Source organism: Heterocephalus glaber, unplaced genomic scaffold, assembly GCF_053883595.1.
Source record: "Heterocephalus glaber isolate CG9 unplaced genomic scaffold, H.glaber_assembly_v1.0 deba00001461, whole genome shotgun sequence".
In the NCBI taxonomy this organism is placed as follows: domain Eukaryota; kingdom Metazoa; phylum Chordata; class Mammalia; order Rodentia; family Bathyergidae; genus Heterocephalus; species Heterocephalus glaber.
The window spans coordinates 44,619,032-44,637,098 of record NW_028258308.1 but is presented as its reverse complement, the minus strand read 5'-3'; the positions used below and the strand labels follow the sequence as shown (position 1 = coordinate 44,637,098).

General features: G+C 45.4%; 1 protein-coding gene and 1 long non-coding RNA gene across 14 annotated transcripts in view; one reads left to right on the top strand and one right to left on the bottom strand.

Moving 5' to 3' along the window:
• Positions 1-18,067, top strand: part of Slc20a2 (solute carrier family 20 member 2) — a 106,067-nt gene that overhangs the window by 83,719 nt on the left and 4,281 nt on the right. For all 13 annotated transcript variants that reach the window (XM_021236739.2, XM_087180410.1, XM_013076046.3 and 10 more), the window contains 5 exons: positions 3,099-3,215; positions 8,046-8,258; positions 9,409-10,000; positions 12,976-13,161; positions 14,946-15,030. In XM_021236739.2, the coding sequence (XP_021092398.2) occupies positions 3,099-3,215; positions 8,046-8,258; positions 9,409-10,000; positions 12,976-13,161; positions 14,946-15,030 (1,193 nt within the window). The remainder of the gene's footprint in view (positions 1-3,098; positions 3,216-8,045; positions 8,259-9,408; positions 10,001-12,975; positions 13,162-14,945; positions 15,031-18,067) is intronic.
• Positions 2,716-5,437, bottom strand: LOC110344062 (uncharacterized). The gene is made up of 2 exons (XR_002386339.2): positions 5,369-5,437; positions 2,716-3,287 (listed from the first exon to the last, which is right to left on the bottom strand). It is a non-coding gene; the product is annotated as an uncharacterized LOC110344062 (long non-coding RNA).

Genomic DNA, 18,067 nt, shown 5'->3' with positions numbered 1-18,067 from the left:
CAGCATATTGTTGGCTTTTGCTTCTTGACCCATTCTGCCAGTCTATTTCTTTTGATTGGTGAATTGAGACCATTAACATTGATGGTTATAACTGAAACATACTGACTTGTCATTGCCATGACTTTTTCTTTTTGTTGGGTTCTCCCCCTTTACATTTAATTTCTTGTCATGCCAGATGGGTTCATTCTGCTTTGCTTCCTTGGGTTGTGATCCTCAATGTCTGTTCCTGGGCTACTGTGTAAAATTCTTTGGAGTGCTGGTTTGGTATTCACGAAGTTCCTAAGGTGCTCTTTGTCATGAAAGTATCTTATTTCTCCATCCATTTTGAAAGACAGTTTTGCAGGGTACATCAATCTGGGTTGGAGGGTGTTTTCTTTTAGGGCTGGGAACATGTCACTCCAAGCTCTTCTTGCCTGGATGGTTTGTGTTGCGAAGTCTGCTGTGATTCTGATGGGCTTTCCTTTGTATGTGATTTGTTTCTTTTCTCTGACTGCTTGGAGAACTTTGTTCTTCTGTTGGGTTTCTGGAATCTTAACAATTATATGCCTATGTGTAGATTTTTTTGGTCAAGGCTATTTGGAGTCCTATATGCCTCACTTATCTGTACGTCAAGCTCTTTTCCCATGCTTGGGAAGTTTTCTGCCATTATTTCTGTGAAGAGATTTTTTATGTCATCTCCACTCTCTCCTGTTTCTTCATTGAGCCCAATCAGTCTTATGTCATTCTTTTTTGCATCATCTAGCAGCTGCTGGATTGATTTCTCATGTTCCCTTATAATTTTGAAGCAATTTTTCTTTTCCTGGTCACTAATTGCAATCTTATCTTCTATATCTGAAATTCTGTCCTCACACTGGCTCATTCTGCTGTGTAGACTTTCAATGGAGTTTTTCATGTCCTGGAAATCTATTTGCATCTGTTTTATGGATTCCATTTGTTTCTTATGTTGGGATTCCATCATGTTCTTCAGCTCCTCTCTAGATTTATTAATCATGTCTTGCACTAGGGGCACAATTTCTCCTGTTATCTGAGAAATTATTTCTGATTTCATTTTTTCCAGATCCCCTTTTGTTGCCAGTTCAGTGGGTCCAGGTGGTTGAGTATCCCAGTGTTCCATCTCATTTCCCTTTGGGGTTGCTGTAGGTGATCTGGAAATCTGGTTTTGAGACTTATTTATGTGTTTTCTCATTTCGACTGGGGCGGGGGGCTGTTAGCACCTGCACGGATTACCTCCTCTGAGCTGGGTGAGGTGGGACAGGGGCCGGGAGCAGCGGTAGGGATGGTGACCCAAAAGCCCTTTCCTGTGGGCTGGGAGCAGCCGGAGGGATGGTGGCCGGGAAACCCCTTCCTCTGGGCCAGGAGCAGCGGGACAGAAGGTGGCCCAAAAGCCCTTTCCTCTGGGCTGGGAGCAGTGGGAGGGATGGTGACCGGGAAGCCCCTTTCTCTGGAAGGGGACGACGGCTCAGAAGCCCCTACCTCTGTGCCAGGAACGGTGGGACTCAGTACCTTGGTCTGGTGGTCTGGTGTCCTCTGCGCCTTGGTAATGTGGAATCAGGTGGCTGCCTGTCTGCAGTGGGGTGATTCGGTGTCTTCCGCGTGACTCAGGACCTCGGTAGAGCGTGCACAGACCTGCCTGTCTGCCGCCGGCTGATTCGGCGTGTGTTCCGCGCGACTGGGGACCTCAGCAGGGTGTGGGCAGACCTGCCTGTCTGCCGGACCTAATTTTTTTGAGTTCTTTTTTTTGGGGATACCGGGGATCAAACTCGGGAACTTGCGCTTGAGAGGCAGGCGCCGGAACCACTGAGCTAAATCCCCGGCCCCTTGAGTTCTTTATATATTGTTGATATGAGTCCTCTGTCTGAGCAATAGCTAGCAAAAAGTTTTTCCCTTTCTGTAAGTTGTCTCTTCACTCTGTTGGTTGTTTCAGAGTTTGCCTTTCCATTGGATGACACTTGGCGCAGCATTCACCATATTTTTTCACTCACACCTCATAAAGTGCTAATGAAGGAGGACTTCCAGAACTGCTTCATAAAGCGGCAGGAATGATGGGATAAGTGTGTTTGGGGAGGGCAGATTTGAGAGGGATTAATGCCAGTGTGTCTTAGTTGTTCTAAATTTAAGCATTCACCTTATATTTGCATCACCCCTTGTGTATGTAACAAATAAAACCCTACTCTAGTTTCCTAACTCTCCATAGAAGAAGCCCCTGTATTAATCCAGAATGAGGAAGTGGGGTTGTTTTCTTTTTTAAACCTAAACTGGGTCATGCTGTATATACATCATAGAGCTGGCCTTTGTCACTTACTGGACCTTGGTCCTCTTTCCCTGTGGGTACACACAGATCTGCCTTGTTTGTATAACTGTACTGTGATTATTTTACACTTCTGTAATGCCACATGCATTAGTTGTTTTGCAGGTTCTTGCCACTGCAGGTCCTGCCGTGGCAGTGTGCTCACAGTGTATGTCATGCGTGAGTGTCTGATACGTGCGCCTGTGACTGTGCTTGAATGGTGCCTGTGCCTGGGGACTTGTAAGGGACAACATTCAGATTAGTTAGCTCTTGGCAGCAGCACCATGGGAAGACAACACTCCTGAGCCAAGGTGCTTCTGTCCTTTCAGGGCCCACTGTGATCACTATTGCATCTTAATGGAAAGTTTTTTCATGTTGTAATGCCATAATTTGACATTTCAAAGAACAGTTATATTTAATGGTCAACATCTTTTGAGCAAACTTTTATTTCTAAGCTAATTTTTAAGTGTTGGTGTGCAGCATCCACTAGCTAGAGAGTTAGGACAGAGGCACAGACTCCTGCTTAGCCACAGGTAGCTATACCACAGTTTCAATTTGCCGTGCAAGTATAGTGAATTGCTTTATTCCCAACTCATATGCTGTCAATGCTACATTTGTAGCAGTTTAGCAATTAGGTTACCCACCAGTTTAAGCACAGGTTCTCAAGGTGTAATGTGTCTTGAGCAGAGATTTCTACCCTCAAAATACAGCATGTTTTGGTCTGGTTTGTTTGGGGTTGAGAGTTTCATTAAAGGCAAAATCCAGGCAGTTCACCACCCGCAATAACACTGCTGTCCATCTTCATCTCCAGTGCTGGGCCTGGTGCTCCCAATGTGGGCCATCGCGCTCATTTCCTTTGGTGTCGCTCTGCTCTTCGCCTTTTTCGTGTGGCTCTTTGTCTGTCCATGGATGCGGAGGAAAATAGCAGGTAAGGACCTTTCTTCTGAATCACAAAAAATGCTTCTGGTTCCTGAGACTTCCCATGTAACAAACACACATCCTGAGGAACAGAGGAAATGGCAGTGTGGAACACTCCAGAATGTACACTGGGCTTGCATCCCACCTCTTCCTGCTGGCTACTTTCTAGCTGAGAATTTTCTGGGTAACCTGTGACCCATGTGAGCAGGAAGGTCTTCACTGCTATGGATTACTAGAAGTTAGCTGTTCAGCCAGCTCTACCAGCCTGATGGAAAAGTAGTCTTCAGGGAAATGCAGACTAACACAGTAAGGTGCCCCTCACACCCACAAGAAGGGCAAAAATGAAAAAGACAATTCTAAGTGTTGGTGAAGATGTGAAATACCAGAATTCTCATACATTTATGGTGAACTATAAAGTAGCACAACCATTTAGAAAATTAGTTTAGCAATTCCCTATGAAGTTAACTTACTTACTTACCACATGATCCAGGACTTCCACTCCTAGGTATTTATCCAAGAGAAATGAAGCTATGTATTCATAAAAAGACTGAACTACGAGCCAGATGTGGTGATGCACTCAGAAGGTTGCCACAGGAAGCTCACAAGTTCCAGACCAGCTGGGGTGCATTGTAAGATGCTGTCTTTAAAATAAAAGAAAAAAAAACTTCCCTATAAGTTTCAGGCAAATAGCCAAAGAATTGGAAGCAACCCAAGTGTTCACCAGTAGGTGAAGAGACAACTACAGGATGGCATGTTTATATGCCAGGAGACAACTCAGCAATAAAGTAGGCACAGCTACATAATGAGTTTCATAATATTATATTGAACAAAAGAAGCCAGATGCGAGAGTGTATATGCTGGATGATTCCAGGTTTCAAAAACTTTCTATTAAAAACTTTATAGAATTTTCCATAAAATTTAAGAACAGGGAAAATTCATTAGTAATGATAGAGATCATTGGCTGCTTAGGATAGATGAGGGTGGAGAGGAAACTGAAGGAGACAGAGGGACTTTTCAGGGACAGGGGAATGGATTTGGTCTCAACTGGGAAAATGGTAATGCAGTGTGCTGATTTGTCACGGGTTTTCCATTTAAAATGTATGGACTTTATCATATATAAATTATACTACAATAAAAACAGTTTTTAGGAAGAAGGAAAATATGGTTGGGCTGGGGGCTTAGCTCTTTTAGTGGTAAAGCTCTTGCCTAACATGTGCAAGGTGAAAGGCCCTGGGTTCAATCCCCAGCACCAGACAGAGAGAGGGAGGGGGAGGGAGGAGGAGGACAGGAGGGGAAGGGATGGAGAGCAAGACCAAGGAAGGAAAGAGGGAAGGAAGGAGGGAAATAAAGAGTCAACCAGGGCAGTTTTGCTATTCCCAACAACATCACTGAATTCCAAGCCTTGAAGCCACCAGTTTTTATGGGGCTCACACAAAAAAAGAAAGGATTAGTTAAATTTGGCCTCTGACTGTGCCTTCTAGTCATGTTTCAATATGGATATATGTCAGGTTGAAAAATCTGTTTCAAAAAAGACCAAAATAAGTGAGGAGACATAACATGCTCATGTATTGAAAGTCTCAATGTAGTAAAGATGTTAATTCTTCTCAAGTTGGTCTAGCCATAATATAATTGAAATAGAAATCTCAGCAGGATATTTTGTAGACCTAGACAAGCTGCTTTAAAAATTTACATAGAAACCCCAAAAGAATCAGTATACCCATAATCATCTTGAAAAAGAAGAATAAAGTTAGAAGATTCACACCTGACTTTAAGATGTATTATAATGCTACAGAACAGTTTTATTGGTGAAGGGACAGGAACATGGGCTAATGGAACAGAAGAGAGTCTAAAAATGGACCCACACATGTATGGAGGATGAACTTGCAACAGAGATGCAAAGGCAATTCCACAAAGACAGTATAGTCTCTTCAATAAACTGTACTGGAACATTTGTACATTCATACACCAAAAGAACCTTAGCCTAAACCTTATACATTATATAATTATCTCAAAATATTTCATAGATCTAAGGGTAAAATAAAAACAATAAGACCTTTAGGGGAAAAAAGAAGGGGAAACTTTTGTGACCCTGGGTTAAGCAAAGACTTTTTAGACGTGACACTAAAAACATGATCTGTAGAAGAAGAAATTGATAAATTGTACCTTATCAAAATTAGAAACTTTTGCTTTCTGAGAAACACCATTCCAAGAAGCTTCTTGTATTGAGAATCTATAAAGAAAATTCACAAAATAAATAACCCAGTTCAAATAATTGCTCAGACCATTCCCTGGGCAGAGATGTGTGGGTGGTGAGTGAACCGGCATCAAGGTGTGCATCTCCCTGCTGAGCCAAGTGCAGGGCGGGCGGGGCAGAGTTCATCCGTGTTGCTCGGGCCTCACACTGAGTGCCGGCTGCTGCCAGGATGAGCAGCTGGAGCTCCCTGCATTGCTGGTAGGGACACAACATGGCACAGGATGACATTTCGGCAATTTCTTTTTACAAGGTTAAATATATGCTTGCTGAAAATATACTCTTAACCATTCCTGGATATTTCCCCAGAGAATTAAGAACTTAAATTCACTCAAAATCACCTTTATTTGCAATCAGCAAAATCTGGGAAGAACCCTCGTTATCCACGTGATGAATCCATTGCATAGCACCTGTGCACTCCACATGCTCCCTAGAAGCTCAGGGATGAACTATCCGTGCCTGCAGTGACCAGGTGCTTGTTGAAGGCAGGCTGAGTCGGAGAGGTGTCTCCAGATATTACTGATTTGGGGGTTTTATTTCAATGACCTTCTGAAAAAGCCAGAGCCACAGAGACAGGGCCCAGCTTATTGGGTGTTATGGTTAGCACTGGGCAGGCTGACTGCAAACCCAGCTCCAGGATGGTGGAGTCTTCCATAGCCTGGCTGTGCTGGCACTGACACAAATCTGTGTGTTTTAAAACTCACACAAAGTCAATTTACTGCATGTAAATTTTAAAATAATATTTTTTAAATCCACATTAATACATAATGACAAGGCCACATTGCTAAGGGTTTAAAACCAGCTTTTTTTCCCTCTCCCATGAAGCTGCTTCCTGCTCTGCACTGAGGATAGAGGTCACCTCCCAAGTTCATGCAGACTGGCCTAAGCTGAGCCACCCTACCTACCCTGTGTGTCTGATATGCCTGTTGGGGATGATAGGCTGGACCAAATCCACTTCGGTTTTTAAATGCTTTTTCTGTTAATGAGTCAGGGCCAGGAAATCTTTGTTTTCTAGCTCTGGCCTGTAATGTCATAGCAGGAGACAGGCGCTGTTGTTGTCCATACCAGCTTCCCAGGAGGTTTTGTTTTGGTTTGGTTAATCCCATTTGTCTTGATAGTCCATATATACTTCTTTTTGATGTTTTTGTTATCTGAAGTATAAATGAGTGATTCAGGGCATGGACCACAGAGCTGCCCTACCTGCACTTGGACCTTGGCTCTGTCAGCCCCTCACTCACTGTGATACCCTGGCGAGTGACTTAATCTCCCTATGGTGCAATTTGCTCATCAGCAAAATGGAGCAAGAAATAGCAATGCCTTGAGTAAATATTAAGTTTTTGTTATAGGTATTGTTACAGTCTTTAAAAGTATTTTCTTCTCTCATCTAGATTTTAAAGCACTAGATCAGAGATCTTTATGTTCATTTATTGTATTGCATATGCATCATAACAGAAATTTAACTTTAAAGAAAAATTCACCTCTGGTAGATATAAATAACAGAGTAGAGATTATGTGTGAGCATATCCAGAAGAAGAATTGAGCTTATTTCATTGCAGTGCTATAGGTAAGAGTTTAGAAATTTGCTAAGAATAATTTTCAAACAACAGGATAAATTAGCAACACCTTGTATCAGTGTTTGTTTAAAAGAACACTGTTGAACTTTTTTTTTTTTTGTACCAGGGATTGAACTTGGGTCCTTGCACTTGCGAGGCATGTGGCAGAACCACTGAGCTAAATCCCTGGCCCTGAACACTATTGAACTTTAAAATAACTTTTTTTAAATCCCCTTGTTTTACTGTGTTGTGGGTTAGTTTTTAAGAAGCCATCCTCCTGCCTCAGCCTCCCAAGTAACTGGGACTACAGGCATGTACCACCACCAGGCTGCCTTGTTTGTTTGTTGTTTTCTGCATATATCTGTCTATCTGTATTAGTCTATCTGTCTGTCTGTCTCATCCAATCCAGAGATGTTCTACCACTGAGCTGTAGACCGAGCCCTTTTTATTTTTTATTCAGGGACAGGGCCTCACTAAACTGGGTGCTGACCTCCTGTCTCAGCCTCCCAAGTAGCTAGGGTTAGGGGTGTGTGCCACTGTATTTGGCCCTTGTTTCTTTTTAAAGCAGAGGACTTTTTTAAAAAACTTTTTAGAATCTCCCCTTTTCCTTCTAAGGAAAGGATTTACTTGTTTCATAAAACTTGGTATGATTAAGAAATCTGAGACTAGTAATTTATTGACCAGAAGAAACCCAACATGCTAGAGTCATACCTATGAAGACAAAATAAGGTTAAATATTTCAGTGAGTTTGAGATCAGTGTAAGAAAGCAGAAGGCATTCTAAGCAGTTCTATATTTACAGAGACCTGGGTGACAACATTACCCTCTCTTTCTTGTTGTTTTTGGATGTGATAACGAAAGCCGTAAATGCCCATCTCAACAGCTAAATAATTTGGCTAGATTTAATTTTTTCAATGTAGTTTTTTTGTTTCCAAGGTAAGTATTAAAAGTATGAAGAGATAACTTCCCTTCTAATATTTATTTTCCAGTAATAGGAATGTTCTTCAAACTTGAAGTTCTTCCCCTTTTTTTTCTAGGCAAATTACAAAAGGAAAGTGCGTTATCACGAGCCTCTGACGAAAGCCTTGGTGAAGTCCAGGAGGGGGGGTCCCCAGTCTTCACAGAGCTCCCAGGCGCCAGGACCAGCGATGACAGCACCGTCCCTCTCACTGGGCCGCCTGGGGAGATGGCAGCAGCGTCAGTGGCCTCGGAAGGCCCCTCCACAGGGAGCCACCCCCGGGCCACCTATGGTAGGGCTTGCCTGGATAGCGTGGCTCATGTCAAGGGATGTTCGCAGGAGAAGCCCTGCCTGAGTGTGGGCACAGTGTTCTGGTTTTATGTAGTGTGTGTTTACGGTGCTGGAGGTTGAGCCAGAGCCTGTGTGGCCTGATCACACGCTCTGCTGCCAGAAAACCTAGAAGCCAGAGGCCACGCCATTGTCACCAGAGCAGGTTCCCTCTTGTCCTGTGGTCTTCTCCACACAATGTTGGCAGTGTCCCTGACTCTGCAGGAGCCACAGAGTTGCTGAAGACTGGTTCACTCAGCTCTGAGGCTGCTTTCCTCAGGGAAGACGAGAGAGAAAGCTAAGGCTGGAGTGAAGGAGAGGGTCCTGCCCCAGAAGCACTGAATCTTGGAAGCTGTCCAGACCTGCCCAGCATTGTTACCCTCTTGACATAGGGCAGTGAGGCCTGGGATCCTGGCCCCTGCTATCTGCAGGTGCAGACTCAGACTCTACCCAAAGCAGGCAAACTGGTTTCTGGGTTTTTCTTTTGGTGCCTCCGAACCCCGGGCTGTGCATGATCAGTGCATGCCACACCCCAGGCCTCCACACAAGCAAATTGATTCTGCCTTCTGATCTGAAAGACACCACCCCTGACAGTCCCCAATGACCTGTTTAAAAACACCAGCATCGGGCTGGGGATTTAGCTCAGTGGCATCGCGTCTGCCTGGCAAGTGCAAGGTCCTGAGTTCAATCTCTGGTTCCACAAAAAAAAAACCACCAGCATCTCTCTCTTACCTGCATAAGGTTTTGCCTCATATGCCAAGTTTTACTACAGTAGATTCCATATAGAATCTCCCTTTATTGACACCTAGAAACAAAGAATGCTGTTGTCCTTTCTGGAAGATACCTTACAGCAGAACTTAAGTAACACTTTTGCCATACCATGTTATTAGTTCTACTCTTCTGTTGTATGTTTCTAAGGGTTGGTTGGTTGGTTGATTTTGACTTTATGGCATATCCTTATAGTTAATTTAGAAAATAAAGTATATAGGAAAAAATTTAAATCACCCATAATCCAAACTTCTGGGGCGCAGACCATGAAATAGGAGGGCATTTCCCTCAGACATGTTTCTGTGAGAAGGTTAGACAGTAACAAGGCTTTGCTAACTCCTTTTCAGGAAGGGCCCTTTCCATGACTCACAGCTCTGCAAAGTCACCGGTCTCCAATGGCACCTTTGGCTTTGAGGGCCACACAAGGAGTGATGGTCACGTGTACCACACCGTACACAAGGACTCGGGACTCTACAAAGACTTGCTGCACAAAATCCACATAGACAGGGCCCCTGAGGAGAAGCCAGCGCAGGAGAACAGCTACAGGCTGCTGCGGCGGAACAACAGTTACACCTGCTACACGGCAGCCATCTGTGGCCTGCCTGTCCACCCCACTTTCAAGGCCGCTGACATGTCCTCAGCCCCTGAGGACAGTGAGAAGCTGGTGGGGGATACTGTGTCCTACTCTAAAAAGAGACTTCGCTATGACAGCTACTCCAGCTATTGTAATGCAGTAGCAGAAGCAGAGATCGAGGCAGAAGAGGGTGGTGTGGAAATGAAGCTGGCGTCTGAGCTTGCAGATCCAGGCCAGCCTCGAGAGGATCCTGTGGAAGAAGAAAAGGAAGAGAAGGATGCAGCTGAGGTCCACCTTCTGTTCCATTTTCTGCAGGTCCTCACTGCCTGCTTTGGGTCCTTCGCTCATGGCGGCAATGATGTGAGGTGAGAAAGTTCATCAATTCAATAAGTGTGAATGAGGGGCCAGCAGGTGCCAGGGTAGAGCAGTGCATGACATGGATGAAGGTCCCTGCACCCTGGAAGAGGGTCCAGACAGTGACTAGTCAGCACACACAGCATGCTAGGCAGCCAGGAATGCTAAAGAGAAGAATCAAGTGGAAAGGGAACCAGGGCCTGGAAGGATAGGTAGGGCTTGCTGAGTGGGGTCCTGAGTGGGTGAGGGCATCTGCCCAGTGGGAAGAGAGGCAGCAGGGGTGAAGGCCCTGGGGTGGAGTGGGCCTGGGGTGCTCTGGGAAGATCAAGAAGCCCCGAGATATAGTGCACAGGGCCGTGTGGATTTAGAAGGGAGTTTTTTATGTGTTGGATGATGTACACACTCACAGCCCAGCTGCTCCAGAGGCTGAGAAAGGAGGGAATCAGGAGTTTGGGCCAGCCTGGGCAGCACACCATAGATGAACAGAGAGAGGGACTTTTACACTGAGAGAGGGGAGCAAGTGGATGTTGTGAGTGAGACTTCCTGATCCATGCTTACCAGGATCACTCTGGCTCCCACTTTGGACTCCATGTGGGACCTGGTAGGAGGCCACTGAAGTAGTCCAATAAGAGATGATGATGCTAGAGCCAGGGAAGTGGCCAGTCAGCTAGAACCTGTGGGATTTGTGACAGGTTGGTTCCAAATGTGAGAGAAAGCAAAACAGTAGGCTGCATCCACCTGTTCTGCTGCCCTAAGAGCCGCTGCTGATTCCGACTGGCTGGTGGGCAATGGGAGCTCACATACAGGACCCTGTGACATCAAATGACAAGTGATACAGCAATCACCCGCCGCCTGCAGGCAGAGGGAGGCCAGGCTGAGTGCAGGTGAGGCACATGGGTGACACAGGCAGGAGAGAGGTCCCGGCACTGGAGCCCTGAATGCTGTGGGAAACGGCAAGGAGTGTTGAGAACTTTGTAAGAGCTGACTTTATGTCCATTAACCTGGAAGCTGACATTGGTCCTCTTTAAGTTCATTTACAAACTTAACTTGTTACTGAAAGTCACGCCCAAAATTGCAACCAAAATATTAAACTTCCAGCCATTCAGTCAGCAAATATTGAGCACCTACTGTTACCAGGTGATTCAGGTCCTTCTTGCCTTGACGAGACAAGCCAAAAATGGTGCCAAAAGTTTATCTGAAAAGTACAAAGTGAAAGAGTAAGGGAAAAACTGGCTCTGCAGAGCAAGCTTGGGCCAAATAAGAGAAAAAGAACAAAATAAAAGTGCACTCCGCAGGGAAGACGCCCATGGGGCGGCGGGGGCGCGGGGCGGGGGGTGGTCATGAGTCAGGACAGTGGGCTCCTTCTCCTGGCGGCTGGGTCCATACAACTGTCCACATCTTTTGGGAGCCTGGGAGAAAGACATGTGTATTGAAAAGTCACAACCACGCCAAAAGCAGTACTTGAGCTTCAGAGGAGCAGTCTGGGCAGTGAGTGCGCCCAAGGATCAGAGCCTCGAGCCCCCACTTGCAGTTCAGGGACTGGTTTTCATCTGATGAAAGCAGAGCTCTAGAAAGAATAGTCTGACAATGAAGTCAGGTAATAAAATGTTGTCAGATTCGTAGTACTCCTCAGTACCAAGCCCTTTATGGTTTATTTCCTCTGAGAGACAGCCCTTTGAGCTAGGTAAGCACTGTCCTTCCAAGATAGGAGCTGGAGCTCAGAAGGTAAGGTCCCTGCCAGGGACCATGCTGCCAGAGACCCTGAGACCCTCAGCATTACACTCTGCCTGCAAAGCTGGGCTGAAGGAGATGAGGGTAAGAGGAGTTGTTCAGCACCCGTTTGTCTGCACGGGCTGCCACAGGCTGAGTGACAGGAGCATGGGGAGAAGGCATGAGCACTAACCATGCCAAGCTCATGCCCCGTTGGGCCCCTGCTCACTATGGGACTTTGGTGTCCACTTTCCTGTCAGGCCCCGATGTACTGGGTGGCTATAGGAATTACTGGTTAGCTTTGTGCTCATGGTCAGCGTGAGGCCAAGGAGTCTACCCAAAACTAGCCAGTACTTGCAGCAGTAGCAAGGCTGGCTGCAGACATGGGAAGAAAGTTGAGGAAAATAAGGGAGACAAACAGAGCTTGGTTGCTAGACTTATTTCTTATAGTTTTTCCAGGACTTTTAAGTGAATAAATAACAAACCCATTAAGATGGCTACTCTCCAAAAAAATGGAAAATAAATGCTGGCTGGGACATGGAGAATCAGAACCCTTGTGCATATGGGTGGGAGTACAGAAAGAGTGTAACCATATGGAAAACAGTATGGAGGCTCCTCACAAAATGAAAACTAGAACTACTGTTTTATCCAGCAATCCTATTTCTGGGTACCCATGCCAAAGAATTGAAAGCAGGGTCTCAAAGAGATATTTATACACCCATGGTCAAGGCAGCTGAATAGAGATGGGAGCAGCCCAGGTGTGCAATGAGGGAGGGATGGATAAACAGATGTGGCAAAGATTTATACAATGAAATATGACTCATCTTTAGAACAGGAAGGAAATCCTGGCCCATCTACATCATCAGTTAACCCCGAGGACATCAAGCAAAGCACAGAAACTAAATACACAGGATTCTCCCCAGGTGAGGGATCTAAAGGAGGTAGAGTCACAGGACCAGAAGGCAGGAAAGAGGTTGCCAGAGAGGACACAGAGTAGTTGTTTAGTGAGTAGAGTTTCAGATTTCAGATGAAAAAGTTCTGGAAATTTTTTTCACAGTAATGTAAATATACTTAACACTGTTGAACTGTACACTTCAAAAGAGCTAAGATGGTACATTTTGTGCTTTGCTCCTGGCTACAGTAAAACACCCACTTTTGTCACCACCAGATCATACCATTGAGCCAAAGTCCAGTAAGATGGTCTGACTCTCAAGACTGAAGTCACTGTATGCTTGTCCAGTTTGTGGATCTGTATAACTGGTCTTTTCTTTCCCAGTAATGCCATTGGGCCCCTGGTAGCTTTGTGGCTGATTTACAAGCAAGGTGGAGTAATGCAGGAAGCAGCCACACCCGTCTGGCTGCTGTTCTATGGAGGAGTTGGCATCTGCATGGGTCTTTGGGTTTGGGGGAGAAGAGTGATCCAGACCATGGGGAAGGATCTCACCCCCATCACCCCATCCAGGTAGGCAACAGGATGGGCTGTGGCCCCGGCTGGGTGGCCAAGACTGGTGCATGCCTCTCCCGGTCCTAGCACTCTTCCCCTCTGCAGTGGCACTGAATGATGCATAGGAAGATAGAAACAGGAGAGGCTCAAGCAGAGGAAGGGGAGGCTGCAGTGCACTATGAGGAAGGGTGCAGGAGCCCCACGTTGCCCGTCTTCCTTTCCGCGGGTTTCCCAGCCACACTGGCTCCTCCCACCTCTGGGAGGCACTGTAGAGCCTACCTGGCTTCTCTTCTGTGTTACTCAGCTTTCAGTCTCTTTAACACACACCTGAGATAATCAGCTGAAAAAGAGAAAAGGTAAGCTGGGCACGGTGGCGCATGCCTTATAATCCCAGCACTCTGGGAGGCTGACTCAAGAGGATTACAAGTTTAAGGCCAGCCTGGAAAGCTCAGTGACTTAGCAAGACTCTGTCTCAAAATTTAAAAAACAAAAAAGGACTGGAGATGTAGGGCTGGAGATGTAGCTCGGTGGTACTAGGTTTAATCCTCTGTGCCAAAGAGAGAGACAGAGAGAGAGAGAGACAGAGAGAGGAGGCTTATTTTGGCTCACAGTTTGAAAGGTTCTAGTTGGTTTTGGGCATCGAGGCAGCAGTGTGTGGCACAGCACAACTGCTCTCTTAATGGCCAGGAAGCAAAAGAGTGAAGAAGGGTGAGGTCCCATATCCTGTCCCCACGACCTTAGCCCTTAGCCACCTCCAATAGCAATACCCTGAAGACCAGGCCTGTAACGTGGGCCTGTATGAGATCCAACGTATAGCCAGGCACAGTGGTGCACATCTGTCATCCCAGCTACTCCAGAAACTAAAGCAGGAGGGTCACGAGTTTGAGGCCAGCCTAGTGAACTCAGCAAGACTCTGTCTCAAAATTTTAAGAGTATTTTACTGATGATGTAGCTCAGTGATCCCTGGGTTCAACCCCTAGTAACACACACACACGCACACACACACGCGCGCGCACACACACACGCACGCACAAACATTCTTCAGCTGCACCCATTCTCACCTGCCACCCTTCCTCTAGCTCCATCACATCGGCAAGCGTGCCCAGTGCTCTGGGGCCTTTGTGCTCATTCTGTTGTGTAGCCTTTGGATACATTAGGGTTAGACAACAAACTTTCAAGAAAGACAACTTTCAGGACTTTCCAACTAAAATTTGGAAGTACCTGTTTCAGGAAATCTTTTTTTTCTCTGTCTCTTTAAACATATTGGAAGTAGGGCCAGGGATTTAAGACAGTGGCACTGCACCTGCCTCACAAGTACAAGGTCCCAAGTTCAATCCTCGTACAAAAAAACACACATATTGGAAGTGCCCATTTCCTTTTCTTTCATATTTTCAGTTTTCCCTCCTTGAAATTCATTTTAACAAAAGATCCTTTCAGAAGACTGATTTGAAGCAAAATTAATCATCTGAGAAAAATTTATTTTGTAGTCACATTTTTAAAATGAGAGCATAACTTTCCCCATTTCCCTTTAAAATGACCAATTCATAGCAGGAGTTTCTGATCCAGTTCCCTGCAGGGTGTGGTTTTGGAACTGGATCAGAGAGACAGTGACCCGAATGGTGGGCAGCACTGAGTGTGGCCAGGCTGTGAATCACCACAGCCACAGCACTTCTGGATCTGTGTGTCAGTCTGGCCCAGTTAGCAGCCAGGCCAGAGAGTGTTCTGATGGAATCTCAGCATACAGGTGTTGGGAGGTACCACATGGAGTATCTGTGACGCGTCTTCCTGTGTCCCTTCCTCAGTGGTTTCACGATTGAGCTTGCCTCAGCCTTCACAGTGGTCATCGCCTCCAACATTGGGCTGCCTGTCAGCACCACGCACTGCAAGGTAGGCAAGCACCCAGGTGCCCACCCAGAAAAAGCAGCTGTGCTTTCGACATGGTCACTTGTGACAAAAAGCTTCTCAGTGTTTGCTGGTTCTCCCAGAGCGCTGCCGGATGGATGTGGCATTTGCTCTGCTCTGACTGTCCTTGGGGCCAACCGCAGGTGGTGTCTTAAGAGTGTTCAGTGTAGCTTTCTCAGGTGCAAACACCAGGCCTCTCCGTGTGTGTGTGTGTGTGTGTGTGTGAGAGTGAGAGAGACTCATTCCTGGGTCCTGTGCTGCCCTCGTTTCTCCATTGGGGTCATGTATCCCCATCCATAGTCTCAAATGAAGGCAGCCACTCAGTCACTCAGTTCTGGCCCATTGTGAGGGGCTGGAAAGTGGGAATAGAAACGAAGAACAGAAATGACCTCCACGGAATAAGACACAGGTGTTTCAGTTTTGTTCTTTCTGTGATGTTCAAAGTGATTGTGTTGCCTGAGAGTAAATTCCAGATGAGGGATAACTGCCAATATGACCCAGGGCTGCACAAGAGGTAGCAGTGTCAGAGTGCTGAGAAGCCTTGGGGCTCAGTGAAGAGCATGAGAGCCACATGGGTTTCAGCGGTTACACAAGCACGGGAGCCAGAAGCAGCACCCAGCTCTGATGGCCCAGATTCTGGGATGATGCTAAAATCTCACCCAGGGGTCTTTTATATAAAAAAATACTCACCAACTTCAAAAACCAAAAGCCACTTCTACATTGTCCCTGGGTTCACTCATTCATATCATTCAGGAAGCAATCACTGGTACCTGCTAGGCATGAGCCACTGTCGCAGACACCAGTGGGATTCAGCAGCCACAAGGTAAAAACCATCACTACATTACCCGTATCCTAAAACCCCAACCTATGTGTTGATAAATAACAGCTAACTGCAAGTAGCTCAGTGCTTCTGGTATTAAGGTCATGTGGCATTTGAGTGTTTTAAGTGGGCCAGCATGTTTAACACACAATGGGGATTTTGCAACATAAAATCAGCCTCATTAGAAGTGTCCTGTCTTTTTTTTCCTTCTTTGCTACAAGATACAGAAAAACCTCAATTTCTGTGAATTCTCATTATAAAAATCAGTGTAACTGGCTAACTGTATGCAGTGTGCCAGGCACTGTGCCTCGTGCTTTGTCCATACACACCTCCTCTACACAGCAACACTGTGAAATTAGCCTGTTATTCCCAGTTTACAGAGGAGAAACACTCTCCAGAGTTGGGTCACTTTCCAGAGATCCTGCAGCTAGCATATGACAAAAGTGGCTTCAATGTGTCCTCCTCTGGGATACTCCTGTTGTCACCAGGATAGCCAGGCCTGTGGGCTCACTCATACCGAGCAGTATTTGCTCTACTATGGCAAGTGCACTGGGAATTCTAATGCAGGTCAGCGTCCCCAAACCTTTGGAGGTGAGTATTGACCTTCCCCTCGCACAGATGTGAAAGTCAAGGCATAGAAAATCTAGTCAGCTTGCCCAAGATGGCAGAACTTGGGGATGATCTGGGAGCTGCCATAGTGCTGTGGCCCAGGCTCTGTTCTCCAGAGGCAGAGGAAGGCTGGAGGTGCTGGGTCTCCTCCCATTCATCAGCTGGAACTGTTTCCATTCCAGCTATTAAAACATTCCCAAAGGGGCTGGGGTGTAGCTCAGTGGTAGAGCACTTGCCTAGCATGGGTGAGGCCCTGGGTTCCATCCCCAGCACCACAAAAAATAAAATAAAATAAGTTACCACAGAACCACATACTCATTGAAATATTTCAGACAATACAAAACTATATAGAACAAAAAGTGACCTCCTCCTGCAGGAAGAAATAGTGTTTTTTAAATAATCTTTTCCACAGAAAAGGCTTTTAACTTTCCTGAAGGGATAGTCTTTCGGCTGTTTTTAAATAAACGTTCCATTGTCTCTTTAATGATTAACTGTGGCACGCATTTTGGCACACCTAACTGGGATTCTAGGCCGTGGACCAGTGTCATGGATGTGAACTTTGGACACACAGAGTCCTGCAGTGGAGGAGCAGTCCCCTCAAGTCAGCCTCAGGAACGTGGTGCTGGGGGTCACAGCTGACAGCCCATGTCTCCTCTTCATGTGACAGAAGATGGCAGCAGTAGTGAAAACCTAAGGCTCTGGAACTTTGATGCACCAAATAAAATTAGAACTAAATAATGTCAAAGCTGTTAACCAGAACTCAGAAATCATAATGCCCAAGCTTGTGATGAATGAAGTAGAGAAGTACTAAGGAGTATAAAGTATTTAAACAGTATATTTGAGGCAGAATAATAAGAATGTATTGAATTTTTACCAATCATGTTTCTTGTCAAGCATCACGAAACACTTAAAAAATCATAAATTCTGAGGACCCTAAGTCTCTGTAAATTTTGCAAAACAGAAATTATGTTACCTACAACATGTAATCACAGTGAAATTAAGTTAGAAATGAGAATGTATTACCTTGGGTAGTTTTTAATGCTCTTTTTGTGTTTTTGGTGATACTGAAAATTGAACACAGGGAGCACTGAGCCACATCCCCCCACTCTTGATTTTCTCTTTGGAGATGGCTCTCAGTTGCCGAGTCTGGCTTTGAACTTTCACTACCCTCCCAGGTCACTGGGACTACAAGTGTATGCCACCATGGCTGGCTCTTTAGTGATCTTTCAACATTTAATCAAGGAGTGTAAAAAAAATACAGTAGCTTTCTTGGAAATTAATAAAAACTAAATGTGTCTCTGTGTGTATCTGTCTGGATACACATAGCAAAACCATAGCAGCCAAAGTTGTGCTAAAATGAAAATTTGCACCTTTAAATAGCTTAATTGATCAAAAGGAAAATAACCAAATATTCAAATTAGGATTTTATAAAAAGTTCTAAACAATAAAAACTTTAAGGAAATTGAAGGATAAAAGAAGTATAAAAGTAAAATAAATTTTAAAACAAAGATAGTAAAAGACAGTGGTTCCAGTCAAATCAAAAAGGAGGAATGGATGGGCCGGGGATTTAGCTCAGTGGTTTCGCTGCCTGCT